The sequence below is a fragment of the Trachemys scripta genome, chromosome 1, assembly GCF_013100865.1.
Source record: "Trachemys scripta elegans isolate TJP31775 chromosome 1, CAS_Tse_1.0, whole genome shotgun sequence".
Lineage (NCBI taxonomy): Eukaryota > Metazoa > Chordata > Testudines > Emydidae > Trachemys > Trachemys scripta.
The window spans coordinates 272,188,175-272,210,513 of NC_048298.1; the positions used below are offsets into that span (position 1 = coordinate 272,188,175).

Below are 22,339 nucleotides of genomic sequence, written 5' to 3' on the forward strand. Positions count from 1 at the left end.
AAGAGAAAAAAAATCAATAATGCAGTATATTTATTGGTCTGAAGATTTGGCCTATAGGACCCACTGCCATAGTATATTGGTGCTTCGAAGGAAATTAGATTTTGGCGAGGTCCTTTGGTGAGGTCCTTTGTAAACCTGGAAACTTAGCTCTTTTCCCTTCCCAGGTACAAAAGGCTTTGCTTGAGATATATACCTATACTTCATTTTCCCTCCTCCCTTTTTCCTTATAGCCCTATCATTCTGGCTATAGGGAGATAGCTTTCTTAGAGATGCAGTTTTTTTCCTATCAATTGAACTTGAGCTAGCAACCAAAATAGACTGTGAGCCAGTGGAGGGATTGCAACATATAAGTAATATGCTTGTGATGTTTCATCCAATTTGAGTTGGGCTGCAACATTATGAACAAACTCAGAGCTTTCTGCATTGCTTCTAGTTTTATGCCTAGATATAGTGAGTAAGTTGCAGTAACTTAATTTGGAGGAATGCATGTTTAGCTTCCCAAGATCATCCTCGAGGGAATTTGTTGTGTTTTCTAGCAAGCTGGATGTGAAAGGTGTTCTCCATTCTATTGTGCATCTGAGCTCTACCAATACTAGTTAACTTGAATAGAAATCAGGAACAGCATAAACATCTGTAACTTTAGCACCTTCATGGCCAAGATAAAGTCTGCTCTGCAGGCAGCTCTGGCCAAGAGAAGACACACACAGGAACACTGCAGGGAAAATCTCTTCCACCCTAGGGGCACCTATTCCAAGCCCCTCAGAGTGAACACACACACCGGGAGAGTACAATGAATATGAGAAAGGGAAATATTTATTTACGGAGGGATAAAAGGAGAAAAACAACAGGGGGGAAGATAGGTGGTGCAATAAAACAGGGTTGCATTCAACACAAGGCTCCACAGGTCCCAGTTGTACCACAGTCTGAAAGGGCAGACACCTAGCAATGTGTCTGCACATAGAGTTCAGGAGTTCTGGGCAAAGTTCCAGTCAAGTGATGAGTCTTGGGTGCTCTTGGTCGTCTTCAGCGCCAGTGAATTTTCCCCAAGAACCCCCTCCGCTGCCCTCTTCTGCCACTCTCTGCAAAGCCACACAGAGTGACCACCTCCCTACTTAGCTAGCTAATAGCCTCTCTCCTTATTCCCAATGCAAGCTTCAAGCACTCTGCATATAATTTCCATTGGCCTTGTCTATATTAGAAAAACTTACTATGGCAAAAATATTTTGTTGCCCACACTTGCTTGTAAAGCACATCAAGTCCATGCACAAAAATTCTCAAAGCCTTGTACACGCATGCTAAAAACTATCAGTATTGAATTTACTTTCAGCAGGACTAAGTAACAGTTTCTTCTGTCCCATTCCTGCCTGCCTCACTTTCATTCAGACTGAAATGATTAAGATAATCTTCTCATTGCTGTCTGGCAGTGGTGATCCTGTAGTATCTGAGAACCTTTCCAGTAGTTCATCAACTACCATGACATGTGGTTCATTCTTGCTCTCATCCTTTCCCCAGTGGGAAAAAAACTGTGTTCAGTTTAGTATTTTGTTTTGGCATATGTACACACTCTAATGACCTTTTTCAAGGTTAAAGAAATTCACCTTTTACTTGGAATGGAAAGTGGTGATGTTTGTGATGATCCTTCATTCCTAGGGGAATTAATTCCACAGTCTCAGACCCACTCTCATGAAAGCTCCATTTCTTGCATAAATAATCATTACGTTTATGCCACAGAGTGCCATTGTGGCAGAGGAGCAGAGCTGTCAACCATGGTCATCAACCTGAGGTGCTAAATGATTATGTAGATATGCTGATCCCAGGACACTGAGTGCCCTGAAAATAAGGATTGAGATCTTGAACTTGACTTGATGTTCTATATGGGAAGTCAGTGAAGAGAGTGGAGGACAGGTTTGAGGTGCTCACAGTAGTTGTGTTACTGAGGAGAAATGCTACAGCATTCTCTAGTAGTTGGAATTTCCTAAGAGCTGATGGCTTCATGCCCGGATTGTGCTGCATTGCAAATGCCTTTATATCAGGGGTTCCCAAACTTGGTTTGCAGCTTGTTCAGGGTAAGTTCCCAGCCAATGGGAGCTGCGGGAAGCAGTGGCCTGGCCTGCGCCAGTTCCCGCAACTTCCATTGGCCTGGAATGGCAAACTGGAGCCACTGGGAGCTGCAACCAGCCGTACCTGTGGATGTTCAGGTAAACAAAGTGTCTCGTGGCCCGCCAAGGGCTTACCCCGAACAAGCCGTAAACCAATTTTGGTAACCCCTGCTTTATATCGAAGACCAGGACATCGTGTGCCAGGATGGGACAGAGACTGCGAACATGGCAGAAAGCATTACTCACAAATGCTACAATGTGGGAGCTTAGCATCAGTGAGAAGTCTAGGAGCATCCCTAAATTATGGACTGAATTGACAATTAGGTGTGTACCTTCAACCAGAGCAGACTGCACCATAGCTGCACATTTTACAAAGAGTTTTCCTCTGCCTATCAGCAAAACCTCTATCGTACTCAGGTTCAACTTCAACCATCTGTCCTTTGTCCATGAGAAGACCTCATCCAAGCACCCAGCCATCTTGATAATAGTGGTATGGACATATATCATGAAGGATAGAAAGAGCAGTGTGTCATTTGCATATTCCTGGCACTTGAGACAATGTCATCTGACCAGTTCACCTAGTAGCTGCATGTTAGTGTTGAATAGGACAAGAGAGAGAATTGATTCTTGTGGGACTCCACAGGAAGCAGGCTAGTGGCAGAAGTGCAGTTCTCCATCACTTCTCTGAGACTGTGTCTCTCCAGGAAGGATGTAAACCATTTTTAATACATTCTCCTGACCACTGCCACCTCTCTCAGGTGGGACAGCAGTGTCTCCAGGTCAGCAATGTCAAATGCTGTAGAGAGAGATCCAGGAGGATGAGAATGGATGTCTATCCAAACCCATTTAGAGCTGGAGATCATCCATAGGTGCAACTAAAGCTGTTTCCATCCCATACCCTGGCCTAACTCCAGATTATTTTGGGTCTAGGATATTAGCTTCAATCAGATGAGTTTATGGCTGGCCTAGCTATGGCTAGCTTCTGTATGAATTTGCTTGAAAAATGTCAGGCAACCATTCATGAAACACTTGCAGGATCAAACACTCAAATTAGAGTTTAAATAAAACATTGTGTCAAACTTTAAAACTTAGCCAAGATTAGAAAATAGGAAACTATGCAACTGACCATAATGTAAAAATATTTACTGGGTATGATCTGCCATCAAAATTGCAAAACATCTCAACTGTATTTTTTAACTGCCAGATAGAAAACCTGTACATTACAGTGCCATGTCAGTTATGAAATCAATACCTGCAGCATGTAAAACACTTCTTAGTAATGCAAACACAAGAATTTGTAACAACGTCAGTCAGCAATGTGGGTTATGTTAATATTCCATGCAATATCACCAAACAACTATATTAAAATTCTCTCTGATCTCTAGATTAATTTATTTATGCAACTCACAATTTTAAATTAAGGTCTGCAGAAGAAAAAAAAAAACAACCTGAGTTAATTGAATGTGGAAATTAGTTCATATTTCTTATAGCTTCAGAAAACTAACATGGGATTTAATATATCCAGTTGAGCATCTACATTATTATTGCTCTATTAAACTTGGATACAAATTGAATTTAAATCACATCTGTTTTAGTTCAATTAACAAAACTACTGCTTCCACAAGGTTTTGTTTTGTTTTGCTTATTGCTTCTTCTGTTCCAAAGAATGAATGAATCCTGAAAGAATTGTTTTCCAAAGAATTGTAACCTTTTATTACAGTCCAAATAAAATAGGATAGTGAAGCTTAACTGAAGAGGGTAATGATGCTGATTTTCTATCTAGGGATACTTAATCATTAGAGATGAAGCATTGTTAGATGTGCCAATGTGTATGAAAATAAAACACTGAAGGTGTACAGATTATAGTAATCATTATGTATCTTTCCTATGGACTACTTTAAAACCATCTGTCATTTAGATATTTGTGATCTGGATTTAGATTAACCTTGCCTATATGCATATTTAAATTAATGGAATCCATTATTCTGTTAGACTGGTACTTGATTAAGTTAATTATGCTCCCTTTATCTCTGTGTTTCTTATAACCAAGTTTATTGCATTTCTCTTTCCTTGTTATGTACAAGTTACTTTTAGCAGCAGGAGCTTCTTAACTTACCAGCTAATCATGACAAGATTTATAATTATTTTATATGTTTTGCTCTTCGCAGCTTCTGGTGTCAGATGTGTAAGTAAAACAAATAAGCATATTCAGAAGGAAATGTTGTTGGACGTATAAATAAATCTACTTTAATGCCGTTACTTATAAGTCTCTAGGTGACACTCAGTGGTTTTATAGCTGGTCTGAAACAATCAAAAAAATAGATTTGAACTAAAAAATCTAAGGAGATATAGACCTAGATAGGAAAACTAACTTCCCATCTCTAATGAAAATAACACTTAATTTCACACGGGTTTTTATATAGGATACTGAACAAATGTAATGAGGTTAGTGATCTTAAGGAGTTATACCACTGAACTGTAAAAGAGATCATAAAGCTAGTACGTAATGTTATTCAAACTAATGATACTCTAATTCTGGAGTGGCCATTTGTTCCTATTTCTCTTCCAGAAAAAGATGCATCAATCACTCATTCATGGGCATTTTATGAACAGCTCTAAATAAACAGAAAAAAATTGATAAGACTCACGAAACAAGCTGACAACTACCGTGAAGCTCTCACCTTTTGGAGGCGGCGGGGTATATGAAGCCATATACAGTAAATACATTATCCCATTAATATGTCTCATCAGGTGCTACAACTATAGAGAAGTATGATCTCAGGACAAATATATGGATCCAGGCTGGAGTGATGAATGGCAGGAGGCTGCAGTTTGGTGTGGCTGTCATTGATGACAAACTCTTTGTTATTGGAGGCCGGGATGGTTTAAAGACATTAAACACTGTTGAATGTTACAATCCAAAAACCAAGGCTTGGACTGTCTTACCCCCAATGTCAACACATAGGCATGGTTTAGGTAAGAAATTTAAGTTTTAAAGAGATACAATTTGTTTTGGAAATGTATAATTTGTTCTTCAAACCTCAGTATTTTTGAGCTAAAGGAACAATGCAATAAGTAGTGATGTGTGTTTGATGGATGTTGCCAGGAATTGCAGCAATGCAAAAGAAATGTGATTTGCCAAAATGTTTCATATGCAGATACAAAAACAATATTCAGTCACTCTGTGGTGTGCTTTGTATGTGAAAAATAAAAATTGGATATGGAATTCTAAAATTAAAAAAAGGAATAACCAAATACAATTTTGGGTGGAAGGAGTAGAAGAAAAGGAAACTGAAACTTGCAAATATTGACCCCGAAGTGTAGTCTTGATTTTCTTTTTGTCACTGTCATCCTGAATTCTTTTTTGTGTTTGATGAAACAATTAAAATACACTGCACTCTCTCATGTCTTTGGAGAGCCCCAGCTATGCTAGATGATACAGACGGGAGGTACATTCAGCTTAGTGGCAATGCCGAAAGGCTTATAACTTTATAAGCACTGGCAAGAGTGACATTCATCAGCAGTAATAGCACCTGTAGCATGTGTGTACTGCAAGACTACCTCGGATAAGTGTTACTGAGGTGATTAGTACATGCACATGCCTTTGCACTCCAGAGTGCTTACAGTCACATTACTGCTTCATGCAAACCCTTCACAATCCATCAACAATTATATAGAAAGGTAAGCCCTGATTACCTAAATCCTCACTACCAAAAAACAAAAATTGTCACCAGAATTCAAAATTGGTATACAAGCCAAATTTTGCTTTTCTGAAACTCCAGTTATCTGAAGACTTTGGATATCCATTTAAACATCTAGATTATCAAAATGTGTGTGCTTGTGTGTGTGTGTGTGTGTGTGTGTGAGAAAGAGAGAGAGAGAGAGCATATTCTCTAGCTATATATGCATCTATGTATACTGTTGAAAATACTGGGCCTGATTTTGATTTCCATCAATGTAACTCCTTTTATATCCACTGATGTGAGAATATGGTACTGTATATTACATTATATATTATATATTATATATTCTCATGTCAGTGGAAGTCAATAATATTACACCATTGTACAACTGATGAAAGGTCAAAATTAGGCCCATTATGTTCAGTAGCATATAGATACGGGGCCTCTTTCTCCTTTCACACCTGTCTTATATCAGGGTAACTCCAGGAGTATTGTTGGAGTTATTCTTTATTTAAACTGATGAATGACACCAGCCCATAATACTTAAACTAAATGTGATACTTGTGAAGATTGCTAGATTGGCTACCTTGAAGATTGAAGTCCTCTCTTTATCCACAAAGTAGGTACAGTAGAACCTCAGAGTGACGAACACCTCGGGAATGGAGGCTCTTCATAACTCTGAAATGCTTGTAACTCTGAATAAAGCAGTATGGCTTTCTTTCAAAAGTTTACAACCGAACATTGACTTAATACAACTTTGAAACTTTACTATGCAGAAGGAAAATGCTGGCTTTCCCTTTATTTTTTAATAGTTTACATTTAACACACATTTTACTATATTTGCTTTTTTTTTTTTTTTTTTTTTTTTGGTCTCTGCTGCTGCCTGATTGTGTACTTGCGGTTCCAAATGAGGTGTATGGTTGACTGGTCAGTTTGTAACTCTGGTGTTCATAAATCTGAGGTTCTTCTGTATAGTAAAATATAGGCATCGTTAGCACAAGTTATCTTTCCCTGACATGACCATAGATCATAGAATATTAGGGTTAGAAGGGACCTCATGAAGGCATCTCGTCCAACCCCCTGCTCAAAGCTGAACCAATCCCCAACTAAATCATCCCAGCCAGAGTTTTTTGTCAAGCCTGACTTTAAAAACCTCTAAGGAAGGAGATTCCTCCACCTCCCTAGGTAACCCCCTTTCAGGTAGTTGAAAGCAGCTATCAAATCCCCCCTCATTCTTCTCTTCTGCAGACTAAACAATCCCAGTTCCCTCAGCCTCTCCTCATAAGTCATATGCTCCAGCCCCCTAATTATTTTTGTTGCCCTCCGCTGGATTCTTTCCAGTTTTTCCATATCCTTCCTGTAGTGTGGGGCCCAAAACTGGACACAGTACTCCAGATGAGGCCTCACCAATGCCAAATAGAGGGGAATGATCATGTCCCTCGATCTGCTGGAAATGCTCCTACTTATACAGCCCAAAATGCCTTTAGCCTTCTTGGCAACAAGGCCACATTGTTGACTCATATCCAGCTTCTCGTCCACTGTAGCCCCTAGGTCCTTTTCTGCAGAACTGCTGCCTAGCCACTCAGTCCCTAGTCTGTAGCTGTGCATGAGATTCTTCTGTTGTACCTCATCAGATTTCTTTTGGCCCAGTCCTCTAATTTGTCTAGGTGCCTCTGTATCCTATCCCTACCCTCCAGCGTATCTACCATTCCTCCCAGTTTAGTGTCATCTCCAAACTTGCTGAGTGTACAATCCATGCCATCCTCCAGATCATTAATGAAGATATTGAACAAAACCGGCCTCGGGACTGACCCTTGGGGTACTCCTCTTGATACCGGCTGCCAACTAGACATGGAGCCATTGATCAGTACTCGTTGAGACCGATGGTCTAGCCAGCTTTCTGTCCACCTTATAGATGTGAACGGATAATTGTTTTCTTGTCTATTGAATTCCTTACCTTTCTCCTGACACTGTCAAGAAGTATGCCAACCATGCTGATGGTTTTGTGTTATATACACTTCTCCACTGGGAGCTGGATGAAGGCTAACATAGAGTTGTCAGATGGCAATGAATGAGGTGGTCCTGGATTAGTGAGTTATAGGTGGAAGATTACCATTTATTTGAGCCACCCCATCCCCAGTTTACCTTAACACTGTTTTATTTTATTTGTATTTTTTGTCAGTATTAGTTGTTGGCAGGAGATGGGTGGCATGTTGCCCTGCCTGGAGTGAAATTAAGATAAAACTACTGAATACTTAAAAAAAAAAAGTTTGGGTTTTTATTTTTTTTTATTTTAATTTATTAGTAATCCTTTGGAATAATTCTGTACATAAATGTGTATTCATCTGTAAAATAAAATGTATTTCCAAGCTTATTGGTTTCCATTGGCAAACGCTGATTTTTTTTTCCTAATGGAAAGCAAGGCATCCTGATTTCATTCCAATTAATTTTGTTATTTGTACTTCAGTTACATTGATGATATAAATGGGATTACATACAGTTTTTGAAATAGTGTAAATTAACTCTGCTTGAGAGACAAAAGGGATCAGAAAAGGCTACAACATTTTAAAGTAGGCTTCAAAAATATCCTTTAATTTTAATTCTCTGCTATTAAGCGAAGGATTTTTTTCTCTTAGAGCAATTTAGAGTCCAGAGGACATTCACCACCAGAATATAACATTTATAAGGTATGGGGAAACTGACCTATCTGTACTACGTTCTGGTAAGGTTGCCTACTTTGATAGAATCATTATAGAATCATGAAATCTAGAAATGGAAAAGACCTGTTAGGTCATCTTGTCCATCCCCCTGAGTTACAAGTTGTACTATTGTCTTTCTTTTTGCATTACTTTTGAACTTTGTGTTCTGTGTACAGCTTTTTCTTCTTTATCATCTTATTTTTTAAATGACTTTACAATGGTTTCCTAGTGCTTTTTCAGTTAGAATATATGTGCATAATCTGATGCTACAGGCTGAGCATAGACTGACTATCTGTGCAAATTATCTGAGAGCAGATGATATCCATTTCGAAATGTAATGTTACTAATTTTCTGAAATAATCAGTAGTTGACCTCAACTGAAGATAATCTGTTAGTAAATGAGAACATTACTGTATTACACTGAACCAGAAAATAGAGCAGTTTAGAGGTGTATTAAATGCCTTGTGCCACAGATATGATGGACAACTCTCACAAAGGGAAAAATTCTACACTCTGAAGGGTGTGGGTCTCAAGTGAGTCCATGTACTTCAATGGAATTACTCCATATTTACACCTGTGTAATAGAACAGAAATCGGTCTTATGAATATTAGAAATTGACTGGCTAATCCATAGTACATAGCAATGGCAATTTGTCCCATAATGTATAAATATGAGAATATGGCTGAAATGAAGGCTCTGTGTTTTAAAGAACTGCTGTACAGAATATTTAATGATGCCATAGGCGCTGACTCTCTGGGTACTTCGGGGCTGGAGCACCCATGGGGAAAAAATGGTGGGTGCTCTGCACCCACTGGCAGCTCCCCATCAGCTCCTGCCCCCGTGGCACCTTCCGCCTACTGGCGACCCCGCAGATCAGCACCACCCCCCTCCCTCTCCGCACCTCCTGTCCGCCACAAAAAGCTGTTTTGCATCATGCAGGGAGGCTGGAAGGCGGGGGGAGAAGTGAGGATGTGGTACACTCAGGGGAAGGAGGCAGAACTGGGCAGGAAGAGGCAGGGCAGGGGTGGAGAGGGAAGAGGTGGGGGTGGGGCAGGAGCAGGAAGAGGCAGGGCAGGGGTGGGGCCTTGGGGGAGGGAGTAGAGTGGGGGCAGGGCCTGGGGCAGAGCCAGGGGTCAAGCATCCCGCGGCAGTTTGAAAAGTCGGCACCTGTGAATGATGCCATCAGCATTCTGGGTAATCTGACAATTATTCTACTAGTAAGAAATAATTTCTGGATAAAATAATATATTTACAATAGAAAAAGCCGTATTAAGTTATATGCAGCGTTGTCAGTCCCAGGATATGACAGAGACAAGGTGGGTGAGATAATATATTTTATTGGATCAACTTGTGTTAGTGAGGGAGACAAGTTTTCGAGCTTACCCAGAGCTTTTTTTTCAGGTTCCCAGACTTGAAGAACAGGTCTGTGTAAACTTAATAGCTTCTCTCTCTCACCAACACAAGTTGGTCTAATAAAAGACAGTACCTTGCTCATCTTGTCTCTATATTAAGTTATAGACATGTCTATAGAAATGATCTAGAGAACACTGACTATCTACAGTCATTTTGCCTGAGCAGGGGGACTTGACCCTAGATCTTCCACTTCCTGGTGGGTGCCTAATCACTGGAATATAGGGTCATTCTCACTCTCTCTGTACCAGTGTACAGAGGAACAGCTTTAACAGGAGAGACTGAGGGAGTCCCCCATCAGAATATCTCATAACACAGTGGTTAGCGCACTTTCGTGAGAGAACCCTATTCAAATTCTTTCTTCCTCTCAGGCCGAAGGGGGGACTTTTTCCCCCACATCCTCAATGAGTATTCTAATCACTGAGCTAAAAGTTATAAGATGGGCACCACCACACCACCTAAGTCTCTTTGTGGATCCAGGCCTTAAATCCTCCCCTCAGCATTTACTACTAGGCTCCTAACTCTCCTTATGCATTGTATAGGGAGTCTGGGCACCTGACTTGGTAGATTCTCCGAGGTGGCAGCATGCCTGAAAGATAGGTATTACAACACTGAGTCTAGATCTCATTTATGGATCTGAATGCTGGTCTGATCCTTTTGGGCAATTTCTGTGTTTCTACATAATTAACGAACTCCTCTGTTTTTATTCAAATGCTTAGAGCCAGAGGCTCAGCTGGCGTGAGCCAACCTAGCTTCATTAACCTCAATTGATTTATACCAGCTGAGGATCCAGCCAATTAATAACTGAACTCTCTGGTAGTTTTGGGGGTGTTAGAAATGTAAGACTCAGACTGTAATGTTTGTGTATATATAATATTGTGATTAGGCTTGGTAAAGAGTAGTCTCAGCACTGGGCGTTGCTATGGATATGGTTTAGCTGGAGAGTACTTTTGAAATGTAAGATAGGCAGGGCATTTTAATTCCACTTGATAAAATTAGTGTTGATACCCTCTCTAGAGATGAGAACATCTCTTTTCCCTAACAACAAAGGGAAAATGAGTCTTCTGAAACAGGTTTAAGAAGCTTGTTCATCAGGTTCATTATGCAGAAATCTTCAGTTGTTATTCCTAGCAGGGAAAATTTTGTTAATTTAAATATTTTCCACTGGTCTCAAATGAATCAGCCCCCCAGAAAGCAATTTTTCCCCTTGCTGTTTCAATATTTTGTGGCAATTTTAGCATAGTGCACATGCCTTTGCCATAAATTCCTATATTTCATGTCTATTTCAGTTAATTAGTAGTAGATAATTGTAATGATCCTTTCATTCTCTTCCAAGGAATGCTTATTACATATTAAATCAAGTTCTTAATGGCTGTTAACAATATTCTTGTTCCTTTTTTATTATTGTAACCACAGTCCATAACAGTATGATAGGAAGTCTGTCAATGTTTGCACTGGATTAAATCTGCATGCCATGAGAACATAGTCTAATCACTTATTTCCTTATCAGCAATTGTTTAAAGAACTCAGCAGCATTCACTGCTATACATGTGTATCACACTTGCTCCTTATGCTGAGTCAACAAGAAAACATTGTGAGCATGAGCAAAATGATGTAATTTTAACCTTATGTTTTCATCAGTCTGAAATGACGAAACAGTGATTCGCTTATGTAATTCATTCCTATTGGCTTTACTTTTACTCTTGCTATTTGACAAGTCTCAGAAAAAAATAATTACATATTCTACAATGCAGCTAGTGATGAATTAGAGAACTTTTAAACCAAACTGAATAAGAAGGTAGAAACCATGTACTGGGTAGCTCTTAAAATGTTTCAGTCCACTTAGATACTTCTGAACAAGAATGTTTTGATATCTGTCCATCTGTTTTAGAAAAAATGTTGTGGCCTGTAATAGGGATGTAGCAGATTATTCCCTCCTGTCTTCCTCCCTTTTCCTCCCCCTGCCCCCTTAACCTCCAAGCACAAGAAAGAAGCCCCTGAGGACCTGTGCCTCAAAGGTGCTTATCTGAGGCACAAAGCCTGCTTAGATGGTGCTGTTTCTGCACTGCATTTTGTTCAGGTTAGTGCTTAAAGGTACAATCTATCCCTATATATCTTGTAGCCTGGAAGAATAGTATTTTGGATTATTTTTTCTTTAATTAATTTTAAAAGTATCCCAGTGTTGCCAACCCCAAAGGTTCAAAAATCATCGGTCAAGTTCCAAACATCATGAGATCACCTTACGAATCATGAGATTCTAAAATATACAACAAACGTTGGGTTCTTTTATGCACCTTTTTATTTTTAGCCATTAGGGTACACTTGGGTCATGTTTACAAGCTTTCTTTATAGCCAGTAGGGCTATTTAAAACAAAATGAAAGCTGGGATTATCATGCATTCACGTAAGTCTAAAAACTAAAATGTTCTATCATGAAATGTATTAGAAAATATGTGTCCAATCTGTGGCTGGGGGCCACTCTGACAGGTCTACATTTTGGTCCCCAAGGGAGACAGTTAAGAAAAAAAAGTTGCATTTTATTTCAAGTTGAAAATGTTTTCCCTGAGCCATGCCTTGTGACTTTAAATTGAAGTGTCTGAATCAGCTCTGTCACTATGGGGAAGTTAACAGGGGCACTGCCTCTCCAAATGCCTCTCACCACTCCATCTGATCTCAAAATAGTGGCTCTACTGTGAGCTGAGAGTACTCACTTTCTCTGTTGCAGCTACTACCACCTGTTGCCTTTCAGGGAAGGGAAGAGAGAAACTCTGGTTGCTCCATGGCTTGCTTGCCTGCCTGCTGGTCTGTAGGAACTCACAGAGAGCAAGACTGGAGCTTGACTGGCATTCGTAAAGGATGGCTTCCCACCTCCGATGTTGCTGCTTGCAATGAATTTTAAGCAGAAGCTTAAAAAGAAGAAAAAAAACTCACTAAGGTAGTTCAGATTGTCCTAACACATACTTGGACACACATGCCTTATCCATATTTGAAAAACAAAGTGTATTTATCAAATGAGCTAGCAAACACTTGTTAATTAAACAGCAGTTGGCACCTAGTTGTAGACAAAGGGAACGGTATATAAAAACATGTTAGCTGGTCTTTCTCAACCAAAGGATTTACTATACATCTAATTTTCCCAGTGTAGACAAGGCCACTAATGAGAGCCTGGCTATGGTGTCAAACTGGTTGTTTGCGATGTGTCCAGTGCCCACTTTGAGGTAGGATGAGACCACTAAACTACAGTATCATCCCAGGTCTCTGAAACTGAAAGAAACATATATTTAAGATTAAATGACAGTGATTTTTATTTTCAGCAGCCTTTTTCTTTTACATACATTTTTACTTTTTTATTCATTTTTAAGAACAATTTTCACAGAGGAAGACACTTCAGGGTGTGTTTAACATAGTGAGTAGACCTGGTTTGGTTTAGTGCACTTGACCGGGCCCCACAGTTTATTCTAGTAGCCATTCTAGTCATGTTTATTGATTAAGTATGGTTACACTGCTTCCGTCTAATTTGGGGAGAGCCCTTATTGCAGTCCATTATATGTTCATAAACTTTAGAATAAATCTGCTTTTGTTTGTTTGCTGTTTTTTAATTTAATATTAGGTAACATCATTGCTAGCAACCCCAGGTCACTCACTTCACGAAGAGGTGAGGATCAAATATGCACGTAATAACAAAGATGGAAATTGTTCAGAGCCCTGGGAGGAAAACATATCCTTGGTAACTGAAGCATTTGGGAGTATGGAGGGATTTCACAGCATCAGGAGAATGTCATACCCCATATGTAACACAGGGTTTGTCATGGTCTATACTTTGAAAGGAAATGTCTAACGAAAACCCACATGCTATAGGAAATCATGACAAGGATGGCATCTACCCCTTTGAATCAGGAGTTGGAGGCACTGTGCCTCTAGAAGTGTTTTCAATCAGATGAAACATAAAGCCAGCATCCTGACATCTCTAATGACCATCTTGGGGACTGTCAACAAGAGCAGAGGTGACATTGCTGGTGTTTTGGCCAAAAGCCATTTCTGGCTACCTAAACTTTTTCTCTTTAATTCCAATATGTGAAATTATAGTTCATCTCCAGTCCTAGTAAACTGTTGTGTATTGTTGTAGTTAAATAGTTAACTACACTGTTGAATAGTTGACGTGCTTCACTGTAGAAGGGTAAATTTCAGGGGTGAGTGAAATCACTATTTTATCTACAGCAATGTCCTGCTGCAATTTACTGAGTCACACAAAGAGTGGAGGGTAAGGTGTCATTTTCACTATAGGCACCCATGCAAACTTGTTACTGCAGAACAGAATGGTTCATAGTGGCCAAGGGAGAAATGCACATATGTAACGCTCTGAGGGTATCATCTTGCAACTTCTGTGGGTTCATGTTGCCACCACCACTGCATAAATTTAGGGGGACCAAGAGTCTAATTAAGCTCCCGTTGGCTCCCTGGGACTACGGTGGATCAGCAACAGAGCAGCTGGTCTTCCATAATAGCACTCCTTTGAGCAATAGGTTGTAATGTGCTGTGCTGCTATGCTGTTTCTTCCTCATCTATCACACAGATGTAGCGGAAGGCAGAGTTTTGCCTGGGGTTTATGTGCCTTAGTATTTTTTTTTTTTTTTGGCTGAAAGGCCTGTGTTACTGGCCTTGTCACCAGAGTAATAAGAAGGGGCTGAGGAAGCCATGGTGTGGATCCAACCTCCTAATGGAGGGAAGTCTGCTAAATGCTTCGCTTGATCCACTGAAATTGCACAGCTTAAATTGCACAGCTTAAAGCTTCCCATCTTTGCTTTCAGACAACCACATAGCATAAACTGGCTTTTCTGAAAAATGCAACTAATTTCTAAGAAATAGTCAGTACAACAATGGGCAGTGGTAAAAGGAGGGAAGAGGAGGAGGAGGATTTATCTTTATTTCTCACACACACACTGCCCCTGCTCCCCAGATTCTTTGGAATAGTTCTCTGACTTGGCTCATTGTGGGATCCATAATGTATATTAATTTATAAACAGCACCATTAGGCTAACTCTGAGATAAAGGTACAGATAGAATTATGGAGACTCTGTTACTCAAGATACAGTCACAGTATTTCTGAAAAAAGTGAATTATTAGGCAAATTTTACATGTCTGCAATTTTATCACTCTCGGAAGTTTCTTTAATTTATTTTGAAAACCCTCAGGGCCCAGATATTTAATAAAGGCTCCTTCTCTTCCCAGCACTCACACACATCCAACTGCCCTTGGTAACTTTTCCCTGAATAAAGGAAACTGCACATTGCATTTGTGTCCTTCTATAATCCATCACATATGCATATTCCACTGTGTTTAATTTTTGATTTCAGAATCTTTTCTAAAGAACTAGTAACATTTGGATTATGAGTTAATTGCACCACCAAACAGCAAGAAAAGTTGGACTTTGAGTCAGGCAGCTTATAGTAAGACATAAACATTATCAATAATAGCAAGTGATATGTAAAAAACTACAAAGGAAGTATAATTATTTCTTTATAAATGTTCTCTCTTTTTATGTTCATGCCTGTGTAAAAGTACTTCTCCCAGAATATTTTGAATATTCTGTAATAATTATATTTTAATGCAATGTATTTTTGATGTGTGTTACCTAATACAAAGGTGTCATAACTATAAAGGGAAGGGTAATAGCTGTCCTGTGTACAGTACTATAAATCCCTCCTGGCCAGAGACTCCAAAATCCTTTTCCCTGTAAAGGGTTAAGAAGCTCAGGTAACCTGGCTGGCATCTGACCTAAAGGACCAATAAGGGGACAAGATACTTTCAAATCTTGGGGGGGGAAGGCTTTTGTTTGTGTTCTTTGTTTGGGAGTGTGTTCGTTCTCGGGGACTGAGAGGGACCAGACATCAATCCAGGTTCTCCACATCTTTCTAAACAAGTCTCTCCTATTTCAAACTTGTAAGTAAATAGCCAGGCAAGGCGTGTTAGTTTTCCTTTGTTTTCTCAACTTGTAAATGTACCTTTTACTAGAGTGTTTATCTTTGTTTGCTGTACTTTGAACCTGAGACTAGAGGGGAGTCCTCTGAGCTCTTTAAGTTTGATTACCCTGTAAGGTTGATTTCCATACTGATTTTACAGAGATGATTTTTACCTTTTTCTTTAATTAAAAACCTTCTTTTTAAGAACCTGATTGATTTTTTCCTTGTTTTAGATCCAAAGGGGTTTTGGATCTTGATTCACCAGGAGTTGGTGGGAGGAAGGAGGGGAATGGTTAATTTCCCCTTGTTTTAAATCCAAGGGGTTGGATTTGTTTTCACCAGGGATTTGGTGAAGGTTTTTCAAGGTTTCCCAGGGAGGGAATCCATTGAAAATGGTGGCAGCCGAACCAGAGCTAAGCTGGTAATTAAGCTTAGAAGTTTTTTATGCAGGCCCCTACATTTGTACCCTAAAGTTCAAAGTGGGGATCTCAGTCCTGACAAAAGGTATTTAGGCCAAGACTCTGAATTGAAAAGAGAGGCGTGAGCATTAACTCACCACCACCACCAGCAGCGAACATTGCCAATGGGAGAGAGCTCTCCTGTAGGCCTCATAATTCCACCTCCACAAGAGGCAGTAGCCATGTTGGCAGAAGAAGCTCTCCCATCAACATAGCGCTGTCAACCCGGGAATTTAAGCTCGGTGTAACTATGTCACTCCAGGGTGTGGATTTTTCACACCCCTGAACGATGTAGTTATACTGAAGTAAGTATGTAGTGGAGACCAAGCCTGTGGTTACACATTAAGGCTCCAATCCTGCAAAAAATGATACATACGCTTTACTTTAAGCATATGAGAAGTTCCATTGGGGTTACATATATGCTAAAGTTATGCATGTGCATAACTGTTTACAGGATTGAGGCCAATTTTGTTATACATTAGGTAGTAAGGGTAAAAATCACCCCATATGCAAAAGGCCCACAGAAGTCCTATGCGCCCCTTATTTTCCAGTTAAGACTCATTTTGAGATCTTAAGTCACACTTAGACCTGGTGCTGGTCCTATGCACAGTGATGAATGTCACTCGTACCAAATTATCTATTAGTATTCAGCAAAATTCTGAATAACTGGTAATATATACCATCAAGCTCTCTGGAGTGTCTCAGAAATATGAGTGCCAACCTTAGGACAAAGCAACAGAGGGTCTTGTGACACCTTTAAGACTAACAGAAGTATTGGGAGCATAAGCTTTCGTGGGTAAGAACCTCACTTCTTCAGATGCAAGTCTTGCAAGTGAGGTTCTTACCCACGAAAGCTTATGCTCCCAATACTTCTGTTAGTCTTAAAGGTGCCACAAGACCCTCCGTTGCTTTTTACAGATTCAGACTAACACGGCTACCCCTCTGAACCTTAGGACAGACTGTTAAGAAGCAGGGTACACACTCCAACTTGTTTGTGAGTTCTACACTTAGATTTCACCAACCAATTATCAAATGTGAACTATGCAGGCACTATAACAGCTGTAACATGGAGTCACAGACAGTACCCTTGTGTACTCCAGTCTACCTTGCTACCCAGGTAAGTTTGACTGTGTGATAGATGGCCCCTTGGACCCTTACACCAAAAATCACAACAAAATTCAGATTACTCCCAGTCCCAAAGGACCAATCACTTACCCCAGATCAATTGTACTTTAGATCTTACACCAAAGACAGTGCTTGTAGCCAATCCTATAATAACTTAACTAAAGATTTATTAACTACGAAAGAGAAATAAGAGAGTTATTTGCAGATAAATACACACACACAACACAAGTTATAGTCTTAGATTCAAAAGGTAATAGAGGCTGCTGTAATATGCAAGCTCTGTATGTCCTCTAGAGGCCGAAGCTATGTAGCTGGTCATCCATTGCTTATGCTTAGAAATTTAGCCTTTCGAAAGTCCCAGCCGCATAGAAATCCACTCCTTCTTGTCAGGGATTATTGTTCCCTTCCCCCAGAGTTCAAGATGATGAAATGAGTCCTTGTGCATGTCTTCTCTAGATGGGTGTGGAGAGAGCAATCAACAAAGTCTTTTGTCCTCTGATGTCCCACAATAGTTTGCGTGGTGTTTATGGGTCTTCTTTTGTTGGCCAGGAGATAACACTTCTTGTGGCAAACTAATATTTCACACTTGTTAATGCTTCTCTCCTGACAGTGTGAGTTTACAGTTTCAGAGCAAATACTTAACATTTTATATAGTTTAAACACTAAACACATTTTTATAAATCTAATACCTATTTTACCAATACTAAAACAGAGGTGAGCCAGACTGGATTCAAGCTGTGCATTGGTCAATGTTCAGTTGAGGCCTAAGGGCCTTGGCATTAGCTGGCACCTGGTCTGCCAGTGTCAGAGATACAGCCAAAGCTAAATGAGAAGTTGAATCAGTGAATGATACAGCCACATGTATTTGATTATTAGTGCTGCAGAATGTCAGTACTATTACCACTTTTTAATAAAAGAATAAATTCCCACAGTTAGACATACTCATGAAGCTGAACATACTAATTAGACCGTGGTACCTTTTTTTTTTTTTTTTTCCAAAATCACCAAAGTCTCCAACCTCAAAAAATGACTTAGGTACTTAGGAGTCTAAGTCTATTTGAAATTCAGTGGGATTTGAGGCCATATTTTCAAAAGTATTTACACTCCTAAAGAAGCCCATGGGAACCTAGTGAGATTTACAAAAGCACCTACATGGCTACCTTCCATTGAAATCAATGGGAGTTAGGTGCTGAGGTGCTTTTAAAAATCCCATCACATATCTACCTGCCTCATTAGGTGGCTAAATACCTTTAAAAATCTCACACTAGGGTCCTAACTGCCTAAATCCCATTTGAAAATGGGAAGTTGGCTCCTAAGTCATTTAGGCTCATTGAAAATCGTACCTATTATATTTCCTTTTTTAACCCCTTTGGACCCAAGTGGCCACCTAGAAATTTGGAGTCTTGTTGGTTCCACCAGTTGGTGATCGAGCCAGGTATTTCTTTGATGTCATTTTGTTTATTTCTGATGAATGCACAAAGTTCTGTTCCCCTGAATACAGGAGGAATAAAACAGGAGATAGTTTTTTCTTGCTCTCAGCTCCCAGCCTCTTTCAGACAGCACCTGACCCAAAAACTCTTTCTAGGCTTCTCCCAGGGCCTCACACGATGTTTGTCTCCTGCATCTGGGGCTTCTTTCTGAGTCTGTTTCTGTGTGTTTTTCTCTCTCCCTCTTTCCCAAAACAATACCCAGTGAAGACTTCCATCCACATAGTTCTACTTCCTGGGCAAACTAATATGTTTTTGTTTTAGATGGGAGTTGCTGGAAAGTTGCGTAACTGTTTCTTATAGCTATCTTAAATGAATGCCAGTGATTACACCCACCCACTTCAATTACGTTTCTCCCAACCCACTACACTACAGGATTTAAAAAAAAAATCTTTGCTATTGTAATCATAGGATTTTGGAGCAAACAGTTACACTTAAGATAGAGAATGTGCTCTTGATGAAATAGGTTGATGAAAATGTTACTCTACCCCAATCATAATTAACTTCAGTATTTCCATTTTCTATAAAGACATTGTGACAATTATATTCTGAAAATAAAACCTTTTCTCTTATTAAATGATAGTTGTTTCTATTTCTAAAATAGACCTTAGGCTGATACACACTAGAAAGATTGAAGACTGCACTTCAAACACTTATTTGCTTATACTGTTGACATATAGGGTTAAGATAACATTAAGAAGTCTGTCTACGAGATTTATATCTGCCTTTAAGGAAAGTTGCTTATAGTGAGAAAAAACATGGAAGTTTGGAATACATTAAAGTATGGAATAAAGCGTGAGGGGCTCACTTCATGAAAGCACTTAAGCACATATTTGATTAACTTTAAGCATGTGCTTGAATATGTGATTAACTTTAAGCATGTGCTTGAGTCCCATTAAAGTAGATGGGATCCAAGCACATGCTTATGTGTTTTGCTGAACAGGGATGGCTTCTTGAATTGTAGCTGAGATGAGAAGTGCCTGCAGGCTATAGGGTGGACCTTGAACCTGCATTTTGCCAGAGTTCCTGATTTCATTCATAAGCAGCAAAGAGTTCTGTTTCTGGGAAGATGAGTGGGAAAGGAAAGACAGTGAGAAGCAGCAGGGGTTATATACCATAGTGATGGATTTGAATACAAAAGTGGACAGAATAGAAAGAGGTAATGTGAAATGAACTGGCACTGAGGAGAAAGGGAAAATAAGTGTCTGGTCCTCTGGAAGTGGGACAAATTTTCTTCCTAACCTGGAGCACCATCATCTCTGGCCATGAAGTAAAGAGTACACGTGTCAAAATCAGGCATAGCACAGGCATTGCAATGAGGTCCTAGATCTCTTCCTACCTATTAGGCTTAAAGTAGTTTAAGCCAAATACTGCATTTTTGGTTGAAATTCAGTCCACTATTGATTTGAATAGAAATTTCAGTATAGTCCTATTTAAAACCAGTCTTAAAAAGCAAAGGGGGGCACTTGAGGGAAAAAAAGGCAAAATGCTTTTTTCCCTTCTGAGAGAGTTTTTAGGTTGTAAGCAGGAGATGGAAATGCATTTTAGAAATGCTAATTAGGCAAAAATTTGAAAAAAGTCCACAACTTTTAAATGCAGATTTTATTTCTCATATTAACTTCACTAATCAATTAAAACAGATTTCTTTAAGGAGAGGAAGCAGAATGAACAGCTGCAGCTTTTTATTAATGCTGAGATAACTTAGATCTTTCTAGAGTGATGTGAATGTGTGATTGGAGGTTAAAAATAAAAGCATAAAATATTGGTGTATTTTTTATTTTTTTTATACACTTTGGAAACATCCAAAACTATTATGTCTATTCAAGATGTCATATTAAAAAATACAAAATAGAGTATAAGACTCAAAACAAAGTATCAGAGGGGTAGCCGTGTTAGTCTGGATCTGTAAAAAGCAACAGAATAAGACTAACAGATGTATTGCATGCATCCGACGAAGTGGGCATTCACCCACGAAAGCGTATGCTCCAATACAACTGTTAGTCTTAAAGGTGCCACAGAACTCTCTGTTGCTTTTGACTCAAAACAAAGTCATCATTTAGATAAAGACAAGAGAGAGGTTTCAATTTAATTTATTAATTCTAGAGATTTAAGAAAAGTGGAAAATCAAAATATTGCTATTCAACATCAGCATATCATTGTCTGTCAATCTAGCATTAAGCCTTAGGGAAAATTATCAAGAATTCAATCAGCCAGGGAATTAATGTCAAAATAATAATAAATTAGTTACTTCTGGCCACCAAAAAAAAATCTATTATGAATGAAAGAATTTTTAAAACACAACTGTTTGGTGAAAAGAAAAAGAAAAAAAAACACCCTTTATTTTTAAATTATTTTATGATTAAACACCAAAATTCACAACTAATAATGTAACCAATCCTACTATTCAACTAATAAAAAAATAGATATAGAAATTCCAATAAAGCTGTCCACTGGAGCAAAAACACACCAAAGCACACTGAAACAGGTAAAGATCAAACCAAAGATCTCAAACAGTTTGATAATGAGAGTCTATAATGAGGAACTGATTGAACATGGGAATTATGTAGATTAAAAATGCAATTTATGGGGTGAATATGGACATTGTTCTACTTAATAAATCTTATGGGAAAGAATCTTTACTCTATGAAACCTTATGAAAAACTAGGTTCAGTGAGACACATTTTTAGTGAAATATTCAGCAGAAAATAACACTCAATGAGCTCCACAGATATAGCAGATAAGAAAAGTGGTAACTTAGGAAAACAATTTTTTCTGGCAAATGAGGGGCTCTGTTGAAAGACACTGCTTGTCCAGTAGTGAACACCACAAGATCAGTACTAATGCTCATTGGACCTGGGGGTAGGGGTGACTTTGAGGCTAATGGTAACCTAACTTTAGGCTTCTATTTTGACAAGTTGGCCATACTTGTTAAGCAATGAAAATGACTTAGGGACTGTCCAAGACTCAAATATAAGAATAGGCCAGGGATCGGCAATCTCTGGCATGCGGCCCGCCAAGGTAAGCATTCTGGCAGGCCGGGCTGGTTTGTTTACCGGCCGCGTCCGCAGGTTCGGCCGATCACGGCTCCCACTGGCCATCCCAGGCCAATGGGGGCTGCGGGAAGTGGTACGGGCCAAGGGATGATCAGAGAGTTCACAATCTATCCAGAAGGGAAATAAACTTAGATTTTATTTTATTTTTAATTTTATCACATGACAGTAAGTCCCAAGTATCCACAGGCAAAGCACAAAGCATTGGAAAGCAGAAAAGCAAATCCAAATAAATGCCTTGCTCCTGCATTAATACCATGGGTGTGCACACCTGCACCCATGCGGTCCTCACTGTTGTTTCATTCACAAAGAGTGATTTTGAATGTAGGTTAAGTTGAACCAGTGGCATTTTATTAAACCCTGAGGAT

At 39.3% G+C, this 22,339-nt stretch overlaps 1 protein-coding gene across 1 annotated transcript in view; it reads left to right on the forward strand.

Moving 5' to 3' along the window:
• KLHL1 (kelch like family member 1) overlaps positions 1–22,339 on the forward strand; it is a 427,542-nt gene that overhangs the window by 339,860 nt on the left and 65,343 nt on the right. The window contains exon 7 of the mRNA XM_034758372.1: positions 4,851–5,075. Coding sequence (XP_034614263.1) covers positions 4,851–5,075 — 225 coding nt within the window. The remainder of the gene's footprint in view (positions 1–4,850; positions 5,076–22,339) is intronic.